Consider the following 16192-nt stretch of genomic DNA (forward strand, 5'->3'; position numbering starts at 1 on the left):
CTAACCACGTTATTACATTAATGCATGTAAGGTGAACTAGCAAACATCATCATAGCTACATGCGGCTGTCTTCTTGTTTGATGGCAGATACTCCCTTCACCCTGGACAAAAAGCTTAAAATGACCAAAGAAAAAGTGGAAAACAGCTAAACATGAGAGGTTCTTGGACCAATTTTGTGTTCTCCATTCTTTAAGCACCGTTTGAGCACCGGCACCGTTTCAAAAGTACCGGTTTGGCACCGGTATCGGATAAAACCTAAACGATACCCATCCCTAGTCCCGGGGGTCAATAGGGGGGAAACACACGTCTTCACACTTGCTCCGCTCCTTGTCCAAACACTCCTCACACCCACTCACACTCACGGGGTCCAGGAATCAAAATGGGCGGGTCCAGATAAACCTATAAACATAGACGAGGGTAAGACGGCAGCAAGTACGGGAACAACTAATTCACAAAGAAGCCAGGCAATACTGACGAGGGTCACTCAATATTCCAGCGACAAATAGCTCAGAGCCCCAGCCTTAAGAAGAGCCAGAGGTCGACTGCAATTCACTCGAGATCAGCTGCAGGTGTGTGGGCCAAGGGTGGAAGCCCAATCAGAGCTCCGCCCAGGCAGACAGGAAGGAGAGAGAGAGAGAGAAAAAGAACAAACACTTGTGGCCACACTGGGCTGGCCGGGGAGGCACAGGGACCATGACATTTATAGCACAGAATCTGCATTATTAAGGGTTTTTAATGACAACCTTCTGGCATGTGATTCTGGTAACCATGTTGTTCTTGTCTTGCTTGACCTAGCTGCTGCTTTTGACACCGTAGAACACAATATTCTAATTTCTCAATTACGTGATGTACAGTGGTTGCAAAAGTATTCGACCCCCTCGAACTTTCCCACATTTTGTCACATTACAGCCACAAACATGAATCAATTTTATTGGAATTCCACGTGAAAGATCAACACAAAGTGGTGCACACGTGAGAAGTGGAACGAAAATCATACATGATTCCAAAGGGGGCTGAATAATCACAAATAATCACGCACACTTTTCAGTTATTTATTTGTAAAAAATGTTTGGAATCATGAATGATTCTGGTTTTCTGGAGTTTAATGTCTTCTGAAGCATATTTTCAAAGTGGTTATAATGCAATAAAATCCAAAAATAATTTCCTTGTTATCATTTAATGTGAATTATCAAAGGAAAAACTTTTATTGTGGGGCTGAATATTTGGCTCAGGGTTGTTTTTGCTGTTTTAACGTTGGCATTTTACAAAAATCTAATCTGGCCAGCCTAAACAGACGCCTGCTTTGCTGTAAGCAGTGTGGTATCGTCTGGCACACTGTGCAGACATTTAGTTCCTCGGCCAATTTGTTTTAAAAATGAAAATCATAAAATGTTTTTGTATTTTTGCGTGAACTGTTGATTGTTAAAGCTTAAACTTTGTGCCATTTTGCTTTTGTTCCACAGACTGATGTCATCGTCAACACCATCTCACAGGACTTGAACCTGAGCCAGGGAGCTGTGTCCAACGCCATCCTGTCAGCGGCTGGAGGGAGTCTGCAGGACGAAATCTACTCTGAAGCCAGAAGGGACACACTGTGGCACGGGGAAGCCATCATCACTGACAGCTACAACCTCACATGTCACAAAGTCTTTCATGCTGTTTGTCCATCCTGGGACAACGGAGGCGGCCAGGCAGAGGAGGTGAGGCTGTTTATGTATATATAAAATCACATATTAATAAATAGCTGAAAAAGAAACATGTGTAGCTGTTGCAGCAAACAGTGTGTTAGGTGGATGCGTTGTACAGGGAGATGGCCACAGGCAGGAATGATTTCCTGTGTCGTTCAGTGGTGCATCATGGGTAATCTCAGTCTCTCACTGAACGAGCTCCTGTGACTGACCAACATGTCATGGAGTGGGTGGGAGGTGTTATCCAACATTGTCTTTATCTTGGACAGCATCCGCCTCTCCGACACCACCTTGAGGGAGTCCAGCTCCATCCCCACAACATTGCTGGCCTTACGGATCAGTTTATTAAGTCTGTTGGCATCTGCGACCCTCAGCCTGCTCCCCCAGCATGCAACAGCATAGAGGATCGCACTGGCCACAACAGACTCATAGAAAATCCTCAGCATTTTCTGGCAGATGTTGAAGGACCTCAGTCGCCTCAAAAAATAGAGACGACTCTGGCCCTTCCTGTAAAGTGCTGTGGTGTTTTTAGCCCAGTCCAGTTTATTGTCAATGTGTACTCCAAGGTATTTATAGTCCTCCACAATGTCAGCACTGACCCCCTGGATTGAAACAGGGGTCAAGTGTTTCCTGGTCTTCCTGAAGTCCACGATCAGTTCCTTGGTCTTTGCCACGTTGAGCTGCAGATGATTCTGCTCACACCACGTGACAAAGGAGTCGACCACAGCCCGGTACTCTGTCTCATCATCCCTGCTGATGCATCCAACCACCGCAGAGTCATCAGAAAACTTCTGAAGATGGCAGGTCTCTGTGCAGTGGCTGAAGTCTGTGGTGTAGAGGGTGAAGAGGAAGGGGGAGAGGACAGTCCCCTGTGATGCCCCTGTGTTGCTGATCACCTTGTCAGACACACACTGTGGGAGACGTACATATTGTGGTCCAGATGGGTGTAGATACGATTAAGCAGGGAGATGATATTTAAAGGTGTTACGTTCCCCTAAAAGGGTCCAGGCGGTGAGGGGGAAGTAACAAAAAGTGTCCGGGTCGGAAAATGAAGACAAAGGCAAAAGCGTTCAATTAAAGAGTTTTATTAAAGTTTCTATTGATAGGTCAACTAAAAGAGACGGACAAGCTGCTATCACCATTTAAAGAAACAAAACAAAACTCAAGCATCGGTCAGTAAACTGAAAAGTAAGTCAAACAGACATTAGTAACCAAACACACTCTCCACTGAGCAGGAGCAAGCAATCAAAGTGATGTGTCCTGTGTGTCGAAGCTTCGAATCGTGTGTCGGGTAATCTCGGGGGAGTTTTTGTGAAGTGCGTATCGAGGCTCGCTTTGATTACGTATGCAGTGACGTTCGAGGCCTCGCGGGCAGTCCGTACCATGTGACTGATTCAGGAACTGGCTCGCCGGTTTGCGCCAGATTTGAAATAAAATGGGCAGCAAAACACAGCTGATTTCGCCATCACTGTGTTGTGGAATTGGATTACGTACGTGCTACGTAGCTACTTGAGCATTTCTTCTTCGATGGAACCAGCAAGGAAGATTTTTTTTTATCTCATCTCTCCTGATATTGTATGCAAACAGTAATAAATGTTACGAATGATAAGCACCATGATATAAATAAATAAACAACACTGCAGATCCTATAATCTGATTTCTGTCTTTTAGTTTATTAAAAAGTGAAGCGTCACACACTAGTTTGTGTCATTATCCAGATGTACATAAGCATGATTACACAGTTACACAATCATGTCTGTCCTGATAGTTTCCACTTTCTCGTTTGTATCAGACATACTGAGACAATATTCGGGATAAATAACCATGAAAACAATTTACTTATTCAGTTTAGAGGTTTACACGTCACATCATTATAATCACAGAGCCTGTTTCACTTGAATCGTCCACTTGATGGCGCAGTAGAACAAAGGAATCACCACAATGCTTCGAACCATGAGTCGACCAGTTGGATGGAAAGCTTCAGTTCATCACGAGGCTTCATCTCACCATCACTAGCTGCAACCACCAACATGGCTCTCTGGCCCAGAGCTCACCTTTCCCTGGGCTTAAATACCTGTAATTGCTGATGCTGTACAAAAGAAAAAGGTGGCACCTAAGGCAGGAGAGCTGGTAGGACACGCCCACACAGGCAACTTCAGGAGGAGGCCCTGCTCTTTAAACAAAGAAAAGTCAAAGGAACCTCTGAACCGTGAGGCTCACTTACATGATTCAGAAGAAATGTTTCTTTTTAATTGAATATTAAAAAAATAAGGCCGGGACCTTTTTGGACAAATAACAAATATCGAGACAGAAAATAATCAGACAGAATACAGAGAAGCTGAACAGCAGAAGACAGTGGTCGTCTATACGAAGGACTCATATCCCCACAGCACCACGATCCTCTTCTGCTCCACATTCATAGTGTCTGATACTATTTCTATGGTAATGCAGCATTAAGCTTGTTATGAAGCCACGTCCAAAGTTTTGCTTTAGTTAGCATTCTTCAGTTAAACACACTCAATTAGAGAAATTTTAGAGAATATGCAGCACTTTGATTAGAGCGTTTTAGATGCTTTAGCGGCACCTAGTGGCACCAAAAAGTAAATTCAGCCACGGTAGCATGTGATGGAAACATGTTCTCCAAGATCTTGAAGTGATTAAAATTCTTAAAAAAAAAAACAACATATGCACCGTACTGTTTATAACCCGTCACTAAAGTCCAGCTTCACTTTGTCTTATCTCTGTTTGTCAGGAGTTAACGTCCATCATCAGATACTGTCTCGTGGAGGCTGAGAAACGTCAGATGACATCGTTGTCCTTCCCAGCCATCGGGACAGGAAACCTGAGCTTCCCCAGAGCCCTGGTGTCCAAACTCCTGCTGAGAGAGATCCGCTCGTACAGCAGCAGCAGAAACCCTCACTGTCTGAGAGAGGTGGTCATCGTTGTTCACCCCAGTGACAGCCAAACCGTGGATGTGAGTTTGTGACTCTCTGATAGGAGCTGTTTAAGTGCTTATCATGTTCTGACAGTGAGCACTAGAGACGAGCAAACCCACCCTGTTAGTGAGTGAAAGCACAGAGTAACACACAGTACATACTGTTTATCACATGAAACGGGTACGAGAAGGATGAGAAGGTTTAATTAACTCAGCCTGCAAATATAGCAACAGGAAGCAATAAGAACTAGAAACAGACAAAATTAGACTATATCAAATAGTTACTTTTAGAATTTTGTTGTCTTAAAATCTAATTACAACTGCTGTGAGGTTTAAAATGATGTAATGTGTGAACATAAGTCTAACTGTTAACTTATCAATTCATTGAGCTGCAGTTATAGCAGTAACATCTAAGTTATATTGTTGTTGGTCAGTGTTTCACCAGAGAGTTCACCGGTCAGAGGAACGTCCAGCGTGAACGGCATGATTTTAATGAGCCACCAGTTCAACAGCCTGTCAGCCAATCACAACACTCCTCAGGTAAGCAGTCCTTTTAAACTTTACAATGAGTGATTATTTAATATTAAACCACTATATGATGATTTAATAGAGTTTAGTTAGGTCATAGAAACATGATGGCAGTCACAGTTTTATAAGAACAGCCCTGATACGACCATCAGTAACAACTCGTGTCTTTATGATGTAAATAGACGATGGGTTAAGGTTGTGCAACAGGTGTTGCTTTTTAGCTTTATGTTAAAAACATTATGAGCCGGACTCAGATGGCCAGTGGTATGTGGCAGAAGAGGGAAAAATTATTTCTAACCACTAAACCCCATCAATTCAATTCAGTTGAAAATTCTTGTTTTAACACATTTAAGACAAATCAGCTGAGCTATTTAATTAGTGATCAGAAAAGGCCTCATTATTTACAGATAAGGATCTTAGTCACTGGTGTTATTTCGAGCCTCCAGATAAAATCGCAGGTCTAAAATCATCCGCTGAAAGTCTGCGTGTGCTTGTTTCAGCCACTTTTGGCCCAGTTTTGTCCACCTCCCTCGGTGTGTACCAGATGCAGATGGGTCAGCTCGCTTTAGAGGTGTCGTCAGGTGACATCACCAAAGAGACCAGTGATGTCATTGTCAACTCGTCCAATCAGACCTTTAACCTTAAAGCAGGTGAGTGTTTCTGAGTGCTAAAAACACAAAGACTGTATTTAACTGTAGAAAGTCAATGTACCGTCTGACTTACTGCTCTCCTCTTATCTTTTCTCAGGAGTGTCAAAGGCGATCTTGGACGGCGCTGGAATAACAGTTGAGCGAGAGTGTGCGCAGTTTGGTGTGTCTACAATTTCGTTGTACATGTACACTGATGATGAAGGGCTATTCTACTCTATTCTATTCTACATGGAACGGCACACTTGACTCCCTTTTCAGCATCACCAGGCAGTTAAAACTGAAAATGTATTAATTTCAAAACCCTGAAGTCTGTTTCAGTTTATTCAGAAATCAAACGTAAAGTAGTTATTTGTGAAATAGGTTCCCTGAAAACTGTCCAGAGCTCATAAACAGAATCCTAGATATCAGATGATATACAGGAAATACATCATTCCCAACATACACTGTACGTACAATGCCAACCTAAATCACTAAATAAATAATACAAATCCAATGGATCTAGACAGTCGTACACGGAAATAGTTGTGTGAATTTAAGTATGAACTTTAATATTGCGCTATGTTTAAAGTTCAAAGCTATATTTACTATACAGGGTTCAGAATCAAACATATTTTAGTAGCAGTTTATTAAATTCCTGTTAAAGATAGTGGTTGATGACAGTGGTTAACATTTATAAAGTGTTTCGAAGCTCTTACTTGTCTTAACACAAACTCGTACATTTACGTTTGCATTTCTTTCCACTCAAAAATTATCTTTCCTTCGTGTTGTGAGTGAGTCTGCTGTTCAGTCTTAATGTCACATTACACATAACACAGACATTATGAAAGTGTTACAGTTAACGTCAGAAGTTTGTAGGATCAGAGCATCTTCTGTGGACTGTGTCATGGCTCGTATACCTGCTTTATGTAAAGTCTGTAATCTGTTGAGATAAGTAGGAGACGCTTTGTACCATATAAGATTACAATCATAAAAATAAGGCTCAAACAAAGACTGGTACAAGGTAAGTAGAGCTTCACATTAAAGGAATGGAAAAAATGAGCTAACATATTTAATGTCTTTATTAATTCTTAAAGGTCAGATATTTACCAATTTAAACCTTTAATAAATTATTGAATTTTACTTTCAACTTTCAATAACTGGACCATTTATCAGGATACAGACATGTTCAATACGTTTCCAATTTCAGCAAACATTACAAAATTCTAGAGGAATAGACACCGAATCACTGAAATATGAAAGGAAAAGACGTCGTCCTAATATTGACCACTTTGAGATCACAAATGTAATAGTTTTACTAATGTTGATTTTATAGCATTTATTTATAAATGTACATATAACTTACAAACGAGTGCTGTCTCTGATGGATTTTGAAATTAATCGCATCAAATTCTTTTGTTAAGATTCCACCTCTGTGATCAGCATCTTTAATTTCTTTTTTCACAGATATCCAAGTTAAATAATTAACTTGTAAAAAATGACAGAGAAAGGAGGGTAGGATGAAGAGCAGTTAGTGAATAAGGAAGTGCAGGCAATTAGTAAGGAAGTGATGCCAGCTATGAAGAGAATAAAGACTGGAAAGGTGATTGGTACAGATGGCAGGTATGGAGAGGTCTAGGACAGAGAGACATTTTTAGGAGACTGTTTGACATATGAGAGGACACCTGAAGAATGGAGAAGTTTACTGATATCATTAAGAAAATGATATGTGATGTTTGCAGACACTGTGAGCAGGTAGAGGACCTCTAAAGGGAGCAGCTGAAAAAAGAGCATGGCCTTGTAAATGCAGTTTATATTGGCACTCGGGAGGAGTAATAGCCCAAGGAAGGTTGTCTCCTTTGGAGATAAACTGGTCAAAACTATTTGCAAGATTTTCATCATTTAATAAATTCTGGCACAATTTCTTGCTCAACTGTTTTTAGGTGTTAAATCCTCCCAATTCTTTCGATCTTTGGGCTGAAGGAAGGACACTACTCGGTGTATAAATGCTCAATCAACAATCTTTTATTCCATACAATTCAACACTTTATGAGCATAAACCATCCGGATGGGGAGCCATGCATGAAGAGGGTCACAGCAAGTCTCAAACTGGTGGAGGGTTACTCAAACTCTCCTAGCCTCCAGTGGCCCCCACCTAGTCGTAAAAACCTAAACATTCACATTCTCTCTAACTCCCAGCGAGCCTGACTTATGGCCTTGGCTCCCTGTTTTGTCTGCCTGGGGTGGGGGTGATGTGCTCTCTGTCTCCTCCACTATCAGAAAAAGCAAAGTCAGCAAAGTCCTGACTCTCTGAAAACAGTATTTCCTATAACTCAGCAGTATAATGCATCATAAACAATATCATTCATTCAATCAGCAGTCTAATGTAATACAAATCAGTTTAATAACTGTAATAGTTTTCACCTTCTTCTAATTCAGGAGAATCCTGCAAACTAAAACTACATAATAGTTTCACAATCTTTAATTAGGGGTCTAACATGGCATTAGATAATATTATAATCCCACAGAGGAAGCACAGGTTTGTATGTTTCTATTGACTTACACTTAGTGTCACCTTATTTCTGTATTTTATATATAATTCTTTGTTTCCATCACTGAGTTTTAATATAACATTTATAAAGTATGTTCTTTTTTAAACTAAATTTTAATACCTGAGTAAGCCATTTTTTATTTATTTTTAAAATGATTTCAGGTATGGTGGAGTTTGTGCACAGTGGTTAGCACTGTTGCCTCACAGCAAGAAGGTCCTGAGTTCGATTCCACCATCAGGCCGAGTCTTGCTGTGTGGAGTTTGCATGTTCTCCCCGTGTTTGCGTGGGTTCCTCCTGGGTACTCCGGCCCCCTCCCACAGTCCAAAGGCATGCAGTTAGTGGGGTTAATTGATTCATCTAAATTGCCCATAGGCGTGAATGGTTGTCTGTCCCTGTGTGTTGGCCCTGCGACAGACTGGCGACCTGTCCAGGGTGTACCCGCCTCTCGCCCTATGACAGCTGGGATAGGCTCCAGCACCTTCCGCGCCCCTGAAAAGTATAAGCGGTAGAGGATGAAGTTTATTGAGTGAGTTATTTAATCAATTAAAGCATTAAATTTTGCATCTGGTTCTTTGCAACTAAATACTGAAACTCATGATCGATATATGTTTTTTCAGTTTTCATCCTTGTCCCTTGTATACAGAGATTTATCCAGAGTCTCTGAATCTTTTGGTGATATTATGTACTGTAGATGATAAGACACTTAAACGCTTTGCAATTTTGCATTTACTGAAACGTTTCCACAGTTTGTACAGCTACTCACACAGAAACATGTGCAAGTAGCCTGCAGGAGGTCATTTTGACAGTGCTCCTCTTCTTCCTCACACAAAGGCGCATATACCAGTCCTGTTACTGGGTTGATGCACTTCTACAGCCCTGTCCAGCTGTGTTTGGCCCATCGCTTAGACTAACAATCAATATCGATCAATATCTTTACTGTAAAGTCACTACCTTGCTGTTACTACCTTTTACCAAATTTCAGGTTCCGATGTGAAAAATAGAATTTCAAAGTTATGGATCAGATTGGAATACTTTTTAAAATATTTCAAACGTGTAAAGCTTTGGACTGGAAAATACCAATTCTGCCACACTGTGTTATAAGCCTCATGTGCTTCCACTCTGCAGTGAGTTCCATGGCTCAGCCTCATGCAATGATCCTGACATCAGCCGGGCAGCTGCCCAGCAGGAACATCGTCCACGTCGTCGGCCAGAACGACCCTGCAAACATTAAAGACATGGTTTACTCAGTGCTGAAGTTCTGCGAGGAGAACAACTTCAGCTCTGTGGCCTTCCCTGCCCTGGGAACAGGTCTGTACATATTATTTATGGTATTCACTGATTTGCTGTGCAGCAGTGTGCAGAGGTCATTACTGCATGAGGAACTGTGACAAAGGTCCCATCAGAGTTTGTGTCACACCAAATTAATATTAAGCTGAAACACACCAACTAACCAGATCCCTTCTACAGAGTCTTTGAGATCTTAGATTACACCAAAACCATCAGTTTGTTGGTTTTGTCCAACTCTTTCATCTTCGAGCTGTAATGAATGTTGCAGCCAGATGTGAGATTGTTGCTCTGTTGAGTTTCACAAAGTGTACTCTTCATCCTCTTTCCATCCTTTCATCATCACCATCATCATCCTTGTCTGCCTGTCAGGTCAGGGAGGGGCCAGCCCTTCAGCGGTGGCTGATGCCATGGTGGATGCAGTGGTGGAGTTTGTGAGGAAGAAACAGCCGAGGTTTGTTCAGAGTGTGAAGATCCTGATCTTCCAGACGGCCATGCTGAACGATTTCCACATGAGCATGAAGAAGAGACAGGGAGAGACGGTGGAGGAGAAGAGTGTCTTTGGCAAATTCAAAGGTACGTCGCTGTTGTTTGGTAGGGAAACCCAACTGTAGATGGGAAATTGTTTACTTATCCATTTCATTTTGATCATGGTGGCTTAAAAAGTACCAGTAAATTTCTCCTAAAAGACAATGTTTGCTCTTTTATTGACCAAAATCAAAAAGGCATTTCAGAATAACTTGAACTATCTGAACATCTCTGTGGTTTGATCCTAAAGATGTAAGTCTCTCTTGATGTGTTTTTAACATGTTTTTTAATTTCCCTCCTGGTCATTGTGGTGAAGGCAATGGTGCATTTGATAGGCAGTGTTCTTTTAAAAAAGCAGTAATAATGTTAATGAAACTGTAAAATGTCTTTGTGTAAGGATCTGTTTTCTATGTTTTTTGTAATTGGGGTTTTAGTACGGGCAGAACTTGAATTTGAATGCTTTTTAAAACTGAATTTGAATGAGCCCAAGTTAAAATTCAGTGTATTGGTTTGAAAATGAGCATCACTAAATTGAAAGAAAGAAATCATTAAAAGGCCAGAATTACCCTGACATTCATGCTCACAATGAGTGTTTGGAAACTTCTGATCATAACATAAAATGTTGTCAGATGGATTGACGTTGGATATTATTATTGTTTCAGCATCAGTCCGCCAGTTCATGTCAGGTCTGGTATCCGGGTCGGCTCAGTCCAGCTCTGTTGACTTAGTTCTGGAGAGGGAAGAGTTTGAGCCCACAGTGTTTCAGCTGTGTGCCGACGACAACAAGGTACGCATTTATTCATTTATTTTTTATTCCAACAATATTTAATTTTTTGCACACACATGGATGGATGGAAAACAAGCAAACAATCAAACATATCCTGCCTATTGTAGCAAGGCAATCTGGATCGAGCAACGTGCCCAAAGTCAAACTGCAAATCTTTGTGCTAATCAGAGAACAAAACAAATCAAAGCCTGTGTGGTCTAAAACAGAAGACGGCTCCCCTCAGCTGTAGCTCCCACAAGCTTTGGTGAAAAAATAAACCTAAGAAAATGTTAAATGTTTCAGGCATAACCTTCCCTTTAAGTAGCTAACCTGATGGGTAATGTATTCTGTGCCAACGGTTGAATGTTGTGGTGAAGACAGGGACCGCCTCTCTCTCTGCAGTGTGTGTGCGAGTGAGAGTAACATCTGCAGTACGAAGTTTACAGCGAGTGAGAAGAAGAAAAGTATGCTTATAGTAGCAGCTGCTGCAGCCAAAAGAGAGTCGAACAGGCCCAGCTGTGAGCGAAATGTTAGGATTCAGCTGATCACTGTGTTTACCACCTCCAGAGGAATAATGTTCTGCTGGTGCAACTTTCCGACGCCTCTCTCCACTTTGCTATAAGTTGACCCAGACCAGACAGCTGGTTAGCAGCTACAAGCCAAACTCAACGTGATCTGTGCATAACAGGTGATTCGTCCACACATACTTAAAGTTTTGTGAGTGAGCGAGAGAGATGTTATGTGTAGTTTTAGACATGTGTCAAGCTGAACTTAAATAAATAAATTCTCTCTCCAGACTGGAACGACATTGCTCACAGACAAATCTGGCTGCTGTCAGAGAGCCTGTGTAGAATTACTGGACAGACTGATGCACATTAAATGGTTCCAGAACACTGAATAAATCTATTTCTGTGAGTTTAAGAAAATGTATCGATACCTGTAACTAAAATGTACCACGATTTCTCCAACCCTGCAGGCTTTGAGTGAGGCCAAGAAAAGGATTAATGACCTGATTGTTGCTGAGCAGGCACAGAAAACCATCTCTGACCCGTTCATTAGTCAGATGTCACAGGCTGACATGGAGGAGCTGAAGGCTCTGCAGAGGAAACTGACGGTCAGCATCCGTCTGGACAAAGGAGCAGAGGACCAGGACCCCGAGATCCACCTGGAGGGTCTGACCAGAGACGTGTTCACTGCTGAGTCTGCACTTAGGTCAGCAAACAGAGACGTAAATGTTTTTCAAGAATGTTCAGTGCAAAGTCCTAACTGCTTTTTCTATTTGATGACCATCAGGGACATCATCCGGAAAGTGGAGAGGGCGGAGAACTCAAAGAGACAGGCTTTGTTAGTGAGCAGCCTGGTAGAGTGGCAGTATCCAGACCGCAGTGGTTCAATGGTGCCGTTTGATATTTACACCAACCTCAAACTGGAGGAGGCGCTAGAGAAGAAACAAAAGGTGAAGATCAAGATCAACAATGAAACGTACACCGCTGATCCAGGACTTAGAAAAGCAGTTACAGCAAAGAGGCCTCCTATGGAGCTCTTTCGGAAAGAGGTGAAGGGTGAGTCATTTAGGCACTTTGTCTTTTATGGAGGTTTTACCTCAGAAAAATGCAACAGGTTAAATGAACACTAAGCGGTGAGTTCTGACTTCTTCCCTTAAAATACAAAAAATTTTAATAATAATATAAAAAACAAGCTGAAAAACAGAAGAGGTGATCAGTCTGTAGCCACCACATTTTACATCTTCCACTGAAACTCTAATCACAGCATGTTGTATATATGCACTGTTAGTTTGAACTGAGCTCTTCCAATGATTTTTACAGATGACACTGCTCTGCCTCTGCCTTCTTGTTGGGAGGACATGAAAGGAGACCTTGTGAAGTTGTTTGCTCTGACTCCAGGATCTCAGGAATACAACAACGTGGAGCAGGAACTGACAAAGAATCGACTTCATGTTAACATCATCAGTGTATGTTCAGTCACAAATACACGGAGCAGACTGTATGACTGTGACGGTTAAAAAAATTGACTAGTAAAAGTCTCCATAGTAAACGAAGGTTTTACATATGCTGTACATAAAAGATGGATGAAGTCACCATGGAATCACCCACTGGTGTGAGGTTAAAGCTTTGGTTTTAGCTTCACCATTTATAACTGGATTAATAACAAGTATGATTCAGTGCAGAGAGGTCTGTTAACACATGTTGAGTGAGAAAGATGACTGGAAAGGAAAAACTCAATGCATCATGGGAATCATTGAGTCCACAGTGAAATCCTATAATTTCCCTGTGGCCCAAAACTGGAGCTCTGTTAGAATAATTAACAGAACTTCAGCCATATTATTTGTGAGATAATAGGACAATGCTCCAAAAGGCTCCAACGGCACACACATAAATCAAACAAGTAAGTTATATAAAAGTTCCTCCTCATCCCCAAAGTTGGTATGAAGGCAGTGATTATCTATAGAGACCAAAACACAACCATAACGTATGTATTTCTGCTATAAAGTTTGGACATTTAAAATGGGAGTCTATGGGGACTGAAACTGCTGGAGCCAGCCTCAGCACACCTCTTTCATATGGATGAAATCTTTCAAAGTTCATCTATGTACAAAGAGAGCCAGGTGGAGGTTTCTGCTAGTAAAAAGGAGTAAGGAAGAAATGTTTTCATGATTGAGCAAAAAAGATAAATATCTATATACACACATCATTAGACAAAATAAGCAGAGGTAAGAAGGTAAGAACTATGAGAAGTAATAATGTGTTTGGATTGTGTTGGCAGATTGAACGGGTCCAAAATCCAACACTGTGGCAGAACTACCAGATCCTGAAGAAGCAAATGGAGGCAAAGAATAAACATAAAAACAACGAAAAGCTTCTTTTTCATGGCACCAGGGCTACATCTGTCGATCTCATCAACAACAAAGGCTTCAACCGCAGCTATGCAGGAACAAACGGTATCTGAACACTCATACACGGCACATTTATAGAACAGTAATATCAATTAGCAGACGCCATAATATCCTTACCAAATATGTAACAAATAATGTGTGCAAACAGAAACAATAATATAAAATGTAAGCTTTTCATTCATTCAGTTTGTTATTGCAGAAAATTCTGCTGTTAATGTGTGAAATGATGGAATATTGACACTACTGACAACATGATTGGGAGATATCAAAGATATCAAAGATATCAAAGTCCATATATTCAGTATTACATGTAATTACATGTTATTATTGTGAACATAAAATCAGCAAATCTTTCATAAGATTTCGTTAGATTGGTAGATGGTTGCTAGGTAACATGAAGACGTCATATCTATTACTAGTAGATTAATATTGACTGCTAACTTTGAACACCTGCTTGTGTAGGAGAAAAACAGAAAACAAAAATACAGAGGTTTGTGTGTTGCAGTAAAATATAAGGAGGCCTATAAGGTCAAACACTGCAAGTAAAAACAAAACAAAACACAACAGCAGTTGAATTAAACACAAATGAATTTTAATAGAACAAAGTGAAAGTAGAAAAGAAATCAACTCTTAATTGACAGAGGAAGTGTTTTTGGGGTGGCAATAATGTGACGGACCAGCTGCAGAAGTGACAGAACCCAATACGTGAGAATCACTGAAGGCTCTGCCTCCCATTCTACTTTTAAATACTCTAGGAACAACAAGTAGGCCTGCAGAGCGAGAGCGAAGCGCTCTAATAGGGTGATATGGTACTACAAGGTCATTAAGATAAGATGGGGCCTGATTATTTAAGACCTTGTATGTGAGGAGCAGGATTTTGAATTCTGGATTTAACAGGAAGCCAAAACAGGAGAAATCTGCTCTCTCTTTCTAGCCCCTGTCAGGACTCTTGCTGCAGCATTTTGGATTAGCTGAAGGCTTTTCAGGGAGTTTTTAGGACTTCCTGATAATAATGAATTACAGTCGTCCAGCCTGGAAGTAATAAATGCATGAACTAGTTTTTCAGAGTCACTCTGAGACAGGATATTTCAAATTTTAGAGATGTTGCGCAAATGGAAGAACGCAGTCTTACATATTTGTTTAATATGTGCGTTGAAGGACATGTCCTGGTCAAAAATGACTCCAAGGTTCCTCACAGTGTTACTGGAGGCCAAGGTAATGCCATCCAGAGTAGGAATCTGCTTAGATACCATATTTCTAAGATTTTCAGGGCTGAGTACAATAACCTCAGTTTGATCTGAATTAAGAAGCAGAAAGTTAGCGGCCATCCAGGTCTTTATGTCTTTAAGACATTCCTGCAGTTTAACTAATTGGTGTGTGTTATCTGGCTTCATGGACAGATAGAGCTGGGTGTCATCTGCATAGCAGTGTAAATGTATGCTATGTCTTCTAATGATGCTGCCTAAGGGAAGCATGTATAATGTAAACAGAATTGGTCCTAGCACTGAACCCTGTGGAACTCCATAATTAACCTCAGTGTGTGAAGAGGACTCTCCATTTACATGCACAAACTGGAGTCTATTAGATAGATATGATACAAACCACTGCAGCGCAGTACCTGTAATACCTACAGCGTGTTCTAATCGCTCTAATAGGATATTATGGTCGACAGTATCGAACGCTGCACTGAGGTCTAGCAGGACAAGCACAGAGATGAGTCCACTGTCAGAGGCCATAAGAAGATCATTTGTAACCTTCACTAAAGCTGTTTCTGTGCTGTGCTGAGCTCTGAAACCTGACTGAAACTCTTCAAATAAACCATTCCTCTGCAGATGATCTGTTAGCTGTTTGACAACTACTCTTTCAAGGATGTTTGATATAAAGGAAGGTTGGAGATTGGCCTATAATTAGCTAAGACTGCTGGGTCTAGAGATGCTTTTTGAGTAAAGGTTTAACTACAGCCAGCTTGAAGGCCTGTGGTACATAGCCGATTATTAGAGATAGGTTGATCATATTTAAGATCAAAGAATTAATTAATGGCAGGACTTCTTTGAGCAGTTTTGTAGGAATGGGGTCTAAAAGACACGTTGATGGTTTGGAGGAAGTAATTATTGAAGTTAACTCAGAAAGATCAATTAGAGAAAAAGAGTCTAAGTGAATATTAAGTTATTAAATGAAGTCATTACCAGTTAACGTTAAAGGGATGGTTGGCTCAACAGAGCTCTGACTGTTTGTCAGCCTGGCTACAGAGCTGAAGAGAAACCTGGGGTTGTTCTTATTTTCTTCAATCAGTGATGAATAGTAAGATGTTCTTGCTTTCCGGAGGGCTTTCTTATAAAGCAGCAAACTATTTCTCCAGGCTAAATGATGA

The 16192-nt window shown here is 40.9% G+C and overlaps 1 protein-coding gene across 2 annotated transcripts in view; it reads left to right on the forward strand.

The window, feature by feature from the left end:
- Positions 1-16192, forward strand: part of LOC308404194 (protein mono-ADP-ribosyltransferase PARP14-like) — a 31904-nt gene that overhangs the window by 14565 nt on the left and 1147 nt on the right. For both annotated transcript variants that reach the window (XM_080894100.1, XM_080894099.1), the window contains exons 11-22: positions 1464-1700; positions 4441-4662; positions 5058-5163; positions 5652-5801; positions 5899-5961; positions 9455-9637; positions 9986-10189; positions 10804-10928; positions 11884-12119; positions 12201-12469; positions 12734-12879; positions 13692-13866. In XM_080894100.1, the coding sequence (XP_080750226.1) occupies positions 1464-1700; positions 4441-4662; positions 5058-5163; positions 5652-5801; positions 5899-5961; positions 9455-9637; positions 9986-10189; positions 10804-10928; positions 11884-12119; positions 12201-12469; positions 12734-12879; positions 13692-13866 (2116 nt within the window). The remainder of the gene's footprint in view (positions 1-1463; positions 1701-4440; positions 4663-5057; positions 5164-5651; positions 5802-5898; positions 5962-9454; positions 9638-9985; positions 10190-10803; positions 10929-11883; positions 12120-12200; positions 12470-12733; positions 12880-13691; positions 13867-16192) is intronic.

The sequence above is a fragment of the Rhamphochromis sp. 'chilingali' genome, assembly GCF_963969265.1.
Source record: "Rhamphochromis sp. 'chilingali' genome assembly, chromosome: 10".
NCBI lineage: Eukaryota > Metazoa > Chordata > Actinopteri > Cichliformes > Cichlidae > Rhamphochromis > Rhamphochromis sp. 'chilingali'.